A 14032-nucleotide genomic window follows, 5' to 3' on the forward strand; every position below is an offset into this window, starting at 1 on the left:
AAGAGGTTTTATTGCTTTGCAGTTGGATGAGGGAAACTGAGGGTTAAATGTTCAAAAGAACTGTAATTATTAGTTGGCCTGGGACTAATTAATAAATCAGACTGAAAGATAGTTGCCACTCCTCCTCCTCTTCCCACAGATCTGGGAATGTGGAAATTTGAATAACTGGAGGGGGTTGACTCATTTATACTAACGTAGTCCTCTTGTAGCCAGGTTTCTGTGAGACAAAACAAATCAATCTGTTTATCAGAAATCAATTCATTAACTAACAAAGTCTTTGGAGGGAGAGACCTTATATTTAATAGACCACATTTTATTGTTTTATTTTTAGGTTCAAGGTGAACCGTATTGATTTTTATTAGGTTTTTATGATTTGTTCCTTTTAGATCAGTTTTTGATCTGTTAAGTTTTGGCCGTGGGAAAGACACCGTCTCAATAGGATAATGGATGGGTAACAGTACAGAAGCTGCAGAGAGGTGTGTTAAACTACGGCTCTGCTTCCTGGTCTGGACCCTGGGTTGTCAGCGTTTAGGAGAACTAATAAATCCGGCCAGATTCCTAGAAAGAAGAGCTGCACCCTCCAAAGTAGGATGGATGCCGTCTCTCCGGATCAGACCAGGTTTTCCCCAGAAAGTTCTCCAGTTATCAATGTAGCCCACGTCGTTTATCTACTCCATCACCCGCTGCTTATCTGATTTCAAAATTTGGATGAAGTACAATTTTTTCAAAAGAACCTGACTTTTGCTCAGTGACTCAATGTGTTGTTTTCAGACGTATATAAACTTTGCATGTCATTTGGATATCAAGTTCCCAAAATATGGATGGAGAGAATAAAGGTACAGAATCAAAGTTTTGCACCTAATTTCTTTTGACATTATTTCACTCAGCGAAAGATTTCAGACGTCCACTACTTAAGTTTGTGACCAGTATACAGTTTACACAATTTGAGTTTTTGTCTAAAAAATTTGAGAGTGATGAACGTGGTTTTTCATATCTCCCCCAAAAACTTTCATCTGTAGACATTATGCAGCAGATCTTTTTTATAAATGTTCACAGAGCACTTTCCCATGTGCACTGATATATCAGATAAAACAGGAAGTTGTACGTGTATTCTATCACATTAACTAGATAGTACTTAACAGTAAACCTAGAGCTAGAAATGTTGTTCTGTATAATATAGTATAGCCATTTTTCACCATGAGTGCATAGAAAAAAAACTCTGTATTTTGTATATAATGAAAACACACATTCATTTATGGTTATATAAACATATATAACATGTTTTTCAACTTAACAAATGCCAGTAACTTATTTTAAAGATCTATAAAAGAAAACAAATTGCATAGTTGGTAACATGATGCATTTACATGAAATATGTGTAATGATCAGAGGCAGGGGACCCAGAATTCAGCCAGACCAGCAGAGGTTTCTTTAAAACGAAGGATTTTAATAACAGAAATCAAAAAACAAAGACAAAATCCAAAAAAACCTGTTGTAACAAAAATGGCAGAAAAACAAACAGTCCAGTTGTGCAGGCAGGGCAGGAACAGACAGAACAGGATGGCTCAGGTAACTGGAGACAAAGGGGGTCAAAAATCCAAAAGCAACTCAAAAACAGAATCTTGCAGAAGGAGACTCACCCGTAACTCAACAAGACAACCTGGCACTGATGTCTGGTCTCAGCAGTTTATATGGAGGTGGAATCAGGTGAAACCAGTGAGAGGTGATTGCAGCAGGGGTGGAGTTAGGCAGGTGTGCAGAGTAAGTAATTAGACCAGACATCAGTGCTGAGGCTCAAAACAGGAACAGATCACAAATTCAAAACCAAAACTAAGAAGCATCTGAAGACATAACTAAAACAGTAAGCACGAACCTAAACAAGAATCCAGACTAGACAGAACTCAAAACAGCCAGATAAAAAAAAGACAGGAAAGAGAAGGAAAACTAAAACTAACAAACCATAACAGAACTCAGAATATTACAATATGTTTATGTTACTTTTAATGTTCAGTAAGAAAATAACACACAAACATTAATCCACATTCAGACATGAATTGGAAAAAACATGACCAGATGTTTTATAAACACCAAATGACGAAGCAATCTTTTAAGGTTCAAGATGTTTTTAATAGTTACAAAGTTAAATCACTTCTTTATTTACCATAGTTCAACTTGCAAAAGGTTCATAAACAAACAGAAAGTTCCTTCTAATATGTGCACTTTGTCAAAGGAAGAACAGAGAGTTTTTTTCTAGAAATGTAAAAAAAAAAAAAAAAGTGTTTCAAAGCCACTTTTCAGACATCAGCCAGTGCAGCTGAACATAACTTCTAATGTGATAACACAAACAAGCCTGTATGTGTTAAAATAAAAGGAACTGTACAGAACAAGTAAGCTATTTAAATTACAGCAGTGATGTATTTTAAATATGAAAGTTCTAGTTGTGTGCTTTTAAACAGACTTCCACATTGTTTGCCTTTTTAGCAAAGCAGCAAAAATTGCTAAAATAATGTTGAATTGTAATGGTGTAAAATGAAAACGTGGTCAGGAGCTGATAATTTCTTGCTCTGCTCTGTGTTCTTCATTCAGTCCTCCTGCTTCAGCATGATGATAGGCTACAGAAAAAAACAAGACATATTAATGACTTCACATGGTTTCTTGTATGTTTAACAAAAGTTGATATGAAGAAAATAACATGCATACCAAGGTGTTGAAATGTTCTCTGCATACAGCTTTACTCAACCAGTAGATCAAGAAGAGCGCCATCATGCATTCAAAGACCAGCAGAGTCATCATCAGGCCGATAATCCCAGGCCTTAACTGCACCGAACATAAAAGAAAGTGCACAAATACTAAGAATCCTGCTGAGCAACACTTGACTGGATGGAAAATGCTGATTTTGTATTTTACCTGGTGATGCATAGGGCCATAATAATAATAATAATAATAATAAGGATGATAAGGTTCCATAATGATGATCATGAAGATAGAAAAAGTAACCAATGACCAGAAGAAGCTGATGATGTTCAGGGAGAAGGACAGTTTGGTCTAGAAAGTGAAAAAAAGCTGAGTTAACATGAAGAGATCTCCAACATAAGATGCAACACGAGCCGTAAAATTTTGGCTTAATAGATCCATTTAGAGATGCTGTATCCATGGAGTTGAAATAAATAGACGTTTCTCACGCAAACTGAAGAGGTGCAATACAGTTATTATTATTTATTTTTTTAGAAGAAAAACTTTTAATGTTTAACTTTCTTAAATTGTCTTACTTACCACATGCATGTTTGGACATGTTCCTGCAGCAAAGGACAGCATGCCAGAGATCAAAAACTAACAAAACAATACATCATATTAATTAGGTGAAATTATAATCATATCAGATAAACAAAAATGGATAAAGTTGTGGCCATTTTAAATATTTTTACCAGAACACATGAAACAATGCAGAAGATGGTGATAAATGGCTCTTGGGAAATCCCTCCAAGTGAGACCATAAACACACCACCAATTGCTTGAGCTGCCTAATTTAAAAAAAGGAAAGATAGATGAAAGAAAATACAGGAAACTCTGTAGGATGACAGCAGTAAAGCACCTAAAGTTTAACCTACAGCGTTGGGCTGTTGAACTCACCCCGAGTGGTTTCGGCTTTCCTCTGACAGCAAACACCTTGTAGTTGTCCCTGAACACACAGTGGAAGTTCTCCGGCATCAGCTGACCCTCCTGAATGGTCTTCAGGCTCCCGATTGGGATGGTGATGATCATCGATTCATCACAAGCAAACGTCTTCCTCATTTTCCTGCAACGCTCTAAAGTGTCAGAGCAGCTCGTGTTTTTGATGGCGATCAGTTCTTAATGTTTTCATTAAATCCAGATTTACCTTTCTGTCCTTCCTTTGTTCGATTCAGACATGAAACCTGCAGCTTTGTCTCATTAGTCCGATAAGGAAATGATCTCGAATGTCTCTTCTCTCGTTGACTCTCCGCCTTCCAACTACGCCCAAACCACCTCTCACAACCACATACGTGTTTGTGTGCAAACAGCTTCGAACAAATATTTAAACTTTTGAGATTTTAACCTATTTATGCATTATGTATTTTTCTAACTAGTGGATTCATTTAACAAGGAAAACATAGAAGGACCACAGAAAGATCAACTTTTGACCAAACTGAATAGTTTCCCAGAGACGAGTGTCAGGGTGAGGAAGTTAAAGCGGGTAATGACCTCATGAGTGATTGTCTTTAGGGAAGTAGAAACCATTTCTGTAGAGTGAGACCCTTTCTTGAAACTCAGAACGAAATAGATTCTCCTCGAGTGAAACACGGTAAGATTGTTTTAAAATATGTTTTTCAAATTACAAAGCAAATATATTTCCTGAACAATTTTACACTACAAGCAGGATGAATTTGTGTGCTTTAATCAAATTTCAGATTTCTAACAGTATCTGCTCGTTAAGTTAGAAATCTATAATACAAATGTAATTTTCTAATTTAATATTGCAGCAACGTCAGGCTGTTCTTCTTTTGCTGTTTGTATCACATGTTTTGTTGTAAAGCTACAACAATTAGCTAAATCAGTATGCACATTTTAAACATCTGTCATAATTTTTGTACCCAACAGTATTTTACATATGTACATAATTCTGAATACAAAGATGAACTTTTATTAGGTCACACAACATAAAAGCCATCATCTAGTATCAACCCTATATAGTAGGATATAAAATCATTAATGGTATGCACTGATGTTACATTCTGATCTATAAAGAGCGATCATGTCCCGCTGATTATTGTGAACATAGAGTTCCACAGCGACATCTGGTGGGGCCAGGCCCCACTGGCCCCAAATGCAGTGACTCCACAGAAAAGGAACTGTACAAAAATGTAAGCTATTTATATTACAGCAGTATTGTAAATATGAACACACTATTTGTGTGCTTTTGAACAGACTTCCCCATTGTTCTCCTTTTTAGCAAAAAATGCTGAAATCCTGTTGAATTTTAAGGCTGTAAAACAAAAACGTGGTCAGGAGTTGATCATTCTTGCTCTGCTCTGTGTTCTTCATTCAGTCCTCCTGCTTCAGCATGATGATGGACTGCAGAACAAAACAAGACAGATTAATAACTTCACATGTTCTCCTGTATGAATAGCAGAAGTTGAAAACATGCATACCAAGGTGCTGAAATGTTCTCTGCATACAGCTTTACTCAACCAGTAGATCAAAAATAGCGCCATCATGCATTCAAAGACCATCAGGCATTGTATTGGACTCTATAATACAGGTCGAGCTTAATGAATTTTGTTTCAATAACTGAACTTATAAATGGAATCTCAGATTTATCAGATAAAAAGTGATATATGTCAGTAGTTTATTTCTGTTTACTTAGAGGATGATGGCTTAGAGCTAATGATAAGCCCAAATTCAGTTACTTAATCAGAAGATTAAGATCTGACAGTCCTACCTCACAACTTCTGCTCCTCCTCCATAGCCCCTTTATCTCAGGGTGTTCCTCAGGGTTCGTTGCTTGTTCCTCTCCTCTTCATCCTCTACATGCTTTGTCTTGGTAAAATCATGCATCGACATTGCTTCCATTTCCTCTGCTATGTATGATGACATACAGATTTACATTTCCACCACACCCAAAGCACTTTGCATTGTCCTTGTACTGAAATGTGCTATACGAATAAATTTGCCTTGTCTAGATGGTCAGACACTATCCGGCAGAACATAAACGTAACGTGTGCAATTCAAGTATTCTGATTGGACAATGTGAGCTTGGGGCCAGAGAATTTGTGCCTCATTGCTGTCTACTGAGAGTGTGTTGGGCATGTGCACTGCAATTTCATATGTTCATTATTTAAACAAACGTTGGTGGGCCGGCTCCATTATCAAGGCGCCTCAAGAGGATTTAACCTACTGAGCTTGTTAGTTTTCTGATAGACTTAGATATATAGACACAAATGTTTCTCACAGAATTTTATTGGTAAGAGAATCGGTCTTTCTTTTTACAACATTGCTTTATAAAGAACGATCATGCAGACATCACAAAAAAGGAACTATACAAAAATGTAGGCTAATTATATTACAGCAGTGATGTATTGTAAATATGAATACACTGTAAAAGGCTGTAAAACAAAAACGTGGACAGGAGTTGATCATTTCTTGCTCTGCTCTGTGTTCGTCATTCAGTTTTCCTGCTTCAGCATGATGATGGGCTGCAGAAAAAAAATCAAGGCAGATTAATAACTTCACATGTTCTCTTGCATGAATAGCAGAAGTTTATATTAAGAAAATAACATGCATACCAAGGTGTTGAAATGTTCCCTGCATACAGCTTTATTCAACCAGTAGATCAAGAAGAGCGCCATCATGCATTCAAAGACCAGCAGAGTAATGATCAGGCCGGCAATCCCAGGAACTAACTGGACCAAATATAAAAGAAAGTGCACAAATACTAAGAATCCTGCTGAGCAACACTTGACTGGATGAAAAATGCTGATTTTGTATTTTACCTGGTAATATATAGGGCGAGGACGAAAACCATGATAAACAATTACAATGACAAAGACAGAAAAAGATGCCAATGACCAGAAGAAGCTGATGATGTTCAGGGAGAAAGACAGTTTGGTCTGAAATGCAGAGCAAAAAAAAAACAACTAGTTAGCATGAAGAGATCTCCAACACAAGATGAAAACATGAACCGTAAAATTTTGGCTTAATATATCCATTTAGAGATGTTGTATCCACAGAGTTGAAATAAATAGACGTTTCTCACTCAAACTGAAGGGGTGCAATACAGTTAGCTTATTTTTTTATTGTATTATTTTTGTTATTTTTATAGGAACTTCTTTAGGTATTAATATTTATCTGTCTTAAATTGTCTTACTTACCACATGTATGTTTGGACATTTTCCTGCAGCAAAGGACAGCATGCCAGAGATCAAAAACTAAAAAAAAAAAAAAAAATTATAACCATATCAGATAAACAAAAATGGATAAAGTCGTGGCCATTTTAAATATTTTTACCAGAACACATGAAACAATGCAGAAGATGTTGATGGGTGTCTCTTGGGAAATCACTCCAAGTGAGACAGCAAACACACCACCAATTGCTTGAGCTGCCTAATTTAAAAAAAGGAAAGCAAAATGAAAGAAAATACAGGAAACTCTGTAGGATGACAGCAGAAAAGCACATGCCTAAAGTTTAACCTACAGCGTTGGGCTGTTGAACTCACCCCGAGTGGTTTGGGCTTTCCTCTGACAGCAAACACCTTGTAGTTATCCCTGAACACACAGTGGAAGTTCTCCGGCATCAGCTGACCCTCCTGAATGGTCTTCAGGCTCCCGATTGGGATGGTGATGATCATCGATTCATCACAAGCAAACGTCTTCCTCATTTTCCTGCAACACTCTAAAGTGTCAGAGCAGCTCGTGTTTCTGATGGCGATCAGTTCTTAATGTTTTCATTAAATCCATATTTACCTTTCTGTTCTTCTTTTGTTCGATTCAGACATGAAACCTGCAGCTTTGTCTCATTAGTCCGATGAGGAAATGATCTCGAATGTCTCTTCTCTCGTTGACTCTCCGCCTTCCAACTACGCCCAAACCACCTCTCACAACCACACACGTTTGCATGCAAACAGCTATTTCAACAAAATATTTAAACTTTTCAAACTGTGACCTATTTATGCAGAGTTTGTTTGTTTCCAAATAGTGCATTAATTTAACAAGGAAAACATAGAAGGACCACAGAAAGATCAGCTTTTGACCAAATTGAAAAGTTTTCACAAAGACGAGTGTCAGGGTGAGGAAGAACCAAATGAAGCGGCTACTGATCTCATGACTGATTGTCTTTAGGTAAGAAGAAACCAAGACTCTTGCTTGAGACACAGAGCGATATAGATTCTCCTTGAGCGACGTGCGGTAAGAATGTTTTAAATTATGTTTTTTTAATCAAAAAGCAAAAACATTTCTTGAACAATGTTACACTACAAGCAGGATAGGTTTATGAGCTTTAATCAAATTTCAGATAATTATTTCTAAATGTATCTCCTCGTTAAGTTAGAAATCTATAATACGAATGTCATTTTCTAATTTAATATTGCAGCAACATCAGGCTGTTCTACTTTTGTTGTTTGTATCATATGTTTTATTGTACAGCTAACAATTAGCTAAATCAGCATGCACATTTTAGACATCCGTGTGTTCATACAAACCCAATGGTATTTGATATATGTACATTATTCTGAATATAAAGACAAGCTTTTATTAGGACACACAACATAAAAGCCATCATCTAGTATCAACCCTGTAAAGTAGGAAATAAAAGGTTACTATAAGTATGCACTGATGCTACATTTTGATATCAAATGTGATTTGCATGAACTGCCATTTTGTATTTTGTAGAATATGACAAATAATCATTTTTTTGTTTTTCCATTATCATACATCGTATTGGACTATATAATACAGGTAGATCTCAATGAATCACAAAATCACTGAAAAGTGAATTGTGTTTCAATAATTGAACTTAAAAAGTGAAGTTCACATATTACACTGATTTATCAGACAAAGAGTGATATATGTCAAGAGTTTATTTCTGTTAATTTAGAGGATTATGGCTTGGAGCTATTGATGAGCCCAAATTCAGTTACTCAATTAGAAGATTACATGATGAGACCTAACAGACCTCACAAATCAACAGTTCATTCACATTAACTTATGCTCCTCCTCCAAGGTCCCTCTATCCCAGGGTGTTCCCCAAGGTTCAGATCTTGGTCCCCTTATGCTTATACCTCTACATGCTTTTTTTGGTAACATCATCTGTCATCATAGCATCCATTTTTACTGCTATGCTGATGACATAAAGATTTACATTTCCTCTCCATCGACAAACCTCAATATCTACTCCACCATCACCCGCTGCTTATCTGATTTCAAAATTTGGATGAAGTACAATTTTTTTAAAAGAACCTGACTTTTGCTCAGTGACCCAATTTGTAATTTTCAGACGTATATAAACTTTGCATGGCATTTGGATATCAAGTTCCCAAAATATGGAGAGAATAAAGGTACAGAATCAAAGTTTTGCACCTAATTTCTTTTGACATTATTTCACTCAGCGAAAGATTTCAGACGTCCACTACTTAAGTTTGTGACCAGTATACAGTTTACACAATTTGAATTTTTGTCTAAAAAATTAGAGAGTGATGAATGTGGTTTTTCATATCTCCCCCAAAAACTTTTATCTGTAGACATTATGCAGCAGATCTTTTTTATAAATGTTCACAGAGCACTTTCCCATGTGCACTGATGTTATTATATCAGATAAAACAGGAAGTTGTACGTGTATTCTATCATATTAACTAGATAGTACTTAACAGTAAACCTAGAGTTAGAAATGTTGTTCTGTATAATATAGTATAGCCATTTTTTTCACCATAAGTGCAGAGAAGAAACTCTGTATTTTGTATATGTTGAAAACATACATTCATTTACGGTTATATAAACATTATAACATGTTTTTCAACTTAACAAATGCCAGTAACTTATTTTAAAGATCTATAAAAGAAAACAAATTGCATAGTTGGTAACATGATGCATTTACATGAAATATGTTTATGTTACTTTTAATGTTCAGTAAGAAAATAAAACACAAACATTAATCCACGTTCAGACATGAATTGGAAAAAACATGACCAGATGTTTTATAAACACCAAATGACGAAGCAACCTTTTAAGGTTCAAGATGTTTTTAATAGTTACAAATTTAAATCACTTCTTCATTTACCATAGTTAAACTTGCAAAAGGTTCATATACAAACAGAAACTTCCTTCTAATATGTGCACTTTGTCAGAGGAAGAACAGAGAGTTTTTTTCTAGAAATGTAAAAAAAAAAAAAAAAAGTGTTTCAAAGCCACTTTTCAGACATCAGCCAGTGCAGCTGAACATAACTTCTAATGTGATAACACAAACAAGCCTGTATGTGTTAAAATAAAAGGAACTGTACAGAACAAGTAAGCTATTTAAATTACAGCTGTGATATTTTTTAAATATGAAAGTTCCATTTGTGTGCTTTTAAACAGACTTCCACATTGTTTGCCTTTTTAGCAAAGCAGCAAAAATTGCTAAAATTATGTTGAATTGTAATGGTGTAAAATGAAAACGTGGTCAGGAGTTGATCATTTCTTGCTCTGCTCTGTGTTCTTCATTCAGTCCTCCCGCTTCAGCATGATGATAGGCTACAGAAAAAAAACAAGACAGATTAATGACTTCACATGGTTTCTTGTATGTTTAGCAAAAGTTGATATGAAGGAAATAACATGCATACCAAGGTGTTGAAATGTTCTCTGCATACAGCTTTACTCAACCAGTAGATCAAGAAGAGCGCCATCATGCATTCAAAGACCAGCAGAGTCATGATCAGGCTGATAATCCCAGGCCTTAACTGAACATAAAAGAAAGTGCACAAATACTAAGAATCCTGCTGAGCAACACTTAACTGGATGGAAAATGCTGATTTTGTATTTTACCTGGTAATAGATAGGGCTATAATAATAATAATAACGACGAAAAGGTGCTATAATGATGATAGAAAAAGTCACCAATGACCAGAAGAAGCCGATGATGTTCAGGGAGAAGGACAGTTTGGTCTAGAAAGTGAAAAAAAGTTGAGTTAACATGAAGAGATCTCCAACATAAGATGCAACACGAGCCGTAAAATTTTGGCTTAATAGATCCATTTAGAGATGCTGTATCCATGGAGTTGAAATAAATAGACGTTTCTCATGCAAACTGAAGGGGTGCAATACAGTTATTATTATTTATTTTTTTAGAAGAAAAACTTTTAATGTTTAACTTTCTTAAATTGTCTTACTTACCACATGCATGTTTGGACATGTTCCTGCAGCAAAGGACAGCATGCCAGAGATCAAAAACTAACAAAACAATACATAATATTAATTGGGTGAAATTATAATCATATCAGATTAACAAAAATGGATAAAGTTGTGGCCATTTTAAATATTTTTACCAGAACACATGAAACAATGCAGAAGATGTTGATGGGTGTCTCTTGGGAAATCATTCCAAGTGAGACCATAAACACACCACCAATTGCTTGAGCTGCCTAATTTAAAAAAAGGAAAGATAGATGAAAGAAAATACAGGAAACTCTGTAGGATGACAGCAGAAAAGCACATGCCTAAAGTTTAACCTACAGCGTTGGGCTGTTGAACTCACCCCGAGTGGTTTGGGCTTTCCTCTGACAGCAAACACCTTGTAGTTATCCCTGAACACACAGTGGAAGTTCTCCGGCATCAGCTGACCCTCCTGAATGGTCTTCAGGCTCCCGATTGGGATGGTGATGATCATCGATTCATCACAAGCAAACGTCTTCCTCATTTTCCTGCAACACTCTAAAGTGTCAGAGCAGCTCGTGTTTCTGATGGTGATCAGTTCTTAATGTTTTCATTAAATCCAGATTTACCTTTCTGCCCTTCCTTTGTTCGATTCAGACATGAAACCTGCAGCTTTGTCTCATTAGTCCGATGAGGAAATGATCTCGAATGTCTCTTCTCTGGTTGACTCTCCGCCTTCCAACTACGCCCAAACCACCTCTCACAACCACACATGTTTGCATGCAAACAGCTTCGAACAAATGTTTAAACTTTTGAAATTTGGACCTATTTACGCATTTTGTTTATTTCTAACTAGTGCATTCATTTAACAAGGAAAACATAGAAGGACCACAGAAAGATCAGCTTTTGACCAAATTGAATAGTTTCCCAGAGACGAGTGTCAGGGTGAGGAAGTTAAAGCGGGTAATGACCTCTAGGCCGTGGGCCAGAATCTGTACGGTGACTTTTCGTATGAACTGTCAGGGGGCAACTTTCTTGCACCGGGATAAGTTGCTACACATAGCAGTGATCTCAAAACACCAATGTTCCCACGTTTTCACTTGCACATTAAGAAGTTATAGCCGATAAAAAATCTAAACTGTGGCGCTCCAGTCCAATAAGTCACGTGATTCGATTTTTGCTGCTCAGCCAATCCGATCGCTGTATTGTCAGCTGAGCGAGTTTACCACGTCATCATGGCTGCGCCCGTAAGATGGTTGTTTCTGTTGTGTCTGTTTCCAGACGAAGAAAGCCCAATAATAGCATTTTGTGGCGCCACCTGGCAGAGATCTTGATGGCAAGAAAAAAATAAATAGCCCAGACCATCCATCCATTCATCCATCCATCCATCCATTCATCCATCCATCCATCCATTCATTTTCTAACACGCTTATCCCTGCGTTCGCGAGGTGCCGGTCCCTATCTCCAGCTGTCAATGGGCGAGAGGCGTTGTATAAACTGGACAGGTCACCAGTCCATCGCAGGGCAGAAATAGTCCAGACTTTTGCCCAATTTACTGTGATATCACCAAGACCTGCTGCGCTAGGATAGCACAGGTGTCGTTGTGCCAAACGACTTATCCCCGCCAGAATTTGTATTCCCTGCGCCAAGAGCGCATTCAGCTGGAAGAATGAATCTAGTCAACTCCGCCTCATTTCCAACCTATTAGGCGTGGAAATGAGGATGTTTTACTTTTCTTAACGAAATATAGCAATGGTGTCGTTACATTATCGTTCATCCATCCATCCAGTATAATACGTTATGAGAAAGAAAACGGTCATTTCCAGATGTGTCACGAAAATATTAGCTTTATGTTATTAGATTGTCGAATGTCTGTCTGCTGAAACCAAAATCCACCTTCCTAAGTCCATCACAGCTGTCTGCTGGTTCTCTTTTTTTCTTTTTTGGTAGCTAAACCCGCATGAATAGATATATAAAGCGGATTTCACGTGTGATCAAATGAACACTGAATAAAGGCACAGCCAAAATTATCAGATTTAATAAGATTTTAATTCAACCAAGAACCTTATCGAGATATTAACCGTATTAAGAAAACGAGATATGTCTCTTTTAAAAATAGAACAACGTATTAGGAGTTTAAAAAAAATAAATTTCATTTTACTAGAATGTGATGTTTAAAATATTTAGACTTCACAAAGCTGGAGGTTAAAACTTTTATTGATTTCAAAAATACAATACAAAATTCTACAAATTCCGAAGGGGATAACTCGTTTGGCACAACGAGTTTATACAACGCGTCTCACCCATTGACAGCTGGAGCTCGGCACCAGCACCTCGCAAACCCAGCGGGGATAAGCCTGTTAGAAAATGGATGGATGGATGGATGGATGGACAGATGGTCTGGGCTATTTATTTTTTTCTTGCCATCAAGATCTCTGCCAGCTGGCGCCAGAAAATGCTATTATTGGGCTTTCTTCATCTGGAAACAAATGCATACAAACATCTTACGAGCGCAGCCATGATGAACTGATGAACGCGCACAGCTGACAATACAGCGATCTGATTGGCTGAGCAGCAAAAATCGAATCACGTGACCTCTTGGACCGGAGCGCCACAGTTTAGATTTTTTATCGGCTATAACTTATTAATGTGCAAGCGAAAACGTGGGAACATTGGTGTTTTGAGATCACTGCTATGTGTAGCAACTTATCCTGGTGGAAGAAAGTTGCCCCCTGACAGTTCATACGAAACTTCTTAAGGAAGCGTCCTACAGATTCTGGCCCACGGCCTACTCATGAGTGATTGTCTTTAGGGAAGTAGAAACCATTTCTGTAGAGTGAGACCCTTGCTTGAGACACAGAACGAAATAAATTCTCCTCGAGCGATACGCGGTAAGATTGTTTTAAAATATGTTTTTCAAATTACAAAGCAAATATATTTCCTGAACAATTTTACACTACAAGCAGGATGAATTTATGTACTTTAATCAAATTTCAGATTTCTAACAGTATCTGCTCGTTAAGTTAGAAATCTATAATACAAATGTAATTTTCTAATTTAATATTGCAGCAACGTCAGGCTGTTCTTCTTTTGCTGTTTGTATCACATGTTTTGTTGTAAAGCTACAACAATTAGCTAAATCAGCATGCACATTTTAAACATCTGTCATAATTTT

The 14032-nt window shown here is 36.8% G+C and overlaps 1 protein-coding gene and 1 long non-coding RNA gene across 2 annotated transcripts in view; both read right to left on the reverse strand.

The window, feature by feature from the left end:
• LOC118561161 overlaps positions 1 to 3046 on the reverse strand; it is a 37015-nt gene extending 33969 nt beyond the window's left edge. Inside the window, exon 1 of the long non-coding RNA XR_004929821.1 lies at positions 3005 to 3046. This is a non-coding gene — a long non-coding RNA (uncharacterized LOC118561161). The remainder of the gene's footprint in view (positions 1 to 3004) is intronic.
• LOC118561147 overlaps positions 1 to 3940 on the reverse strand; it is a 44607-nt gene extending 40667 nt beyond the window's left edge. The window contains exons 1-2 of the mRNA XM_036133084.1: positions 3878 to 3940; positions 3631 to 3796 (exon numbers count right to left, since the gene is read on the reverse strand). Of these exons, the coding sequence (XP_035988977.1) occupies positions 3631 to 3796; positions 3878 to 3909 (198 nt within the window). The 5' untranslated portion in view covers positions 3910 to 3940. The remainder of the gene's footprint in view (positions 1 to 3630; positions 3797 to 3877) is intronic.
• Between the last annotated feature and the right edge of the window lie 10092 nt (positions 3941 to 14032).

The sequence above is a fragment of the Fundulus heteroclitus genome, chromosome 3 (genome assembly GCF_011125445.2).
Source record: "Fundulus heteroclitus isolate FHET01 chromosome 3, MU-UCD_Fhet_4.1, whole genome shotgun sequence".
Classification (NCBI taxonomy): domain Eukaryota; kingdom Metazoa; phylum Chordata; class Actinopteri; order Cyprinodontiformes; family Fundulidae; genus Fundulus; species Fundulus heteroclitus.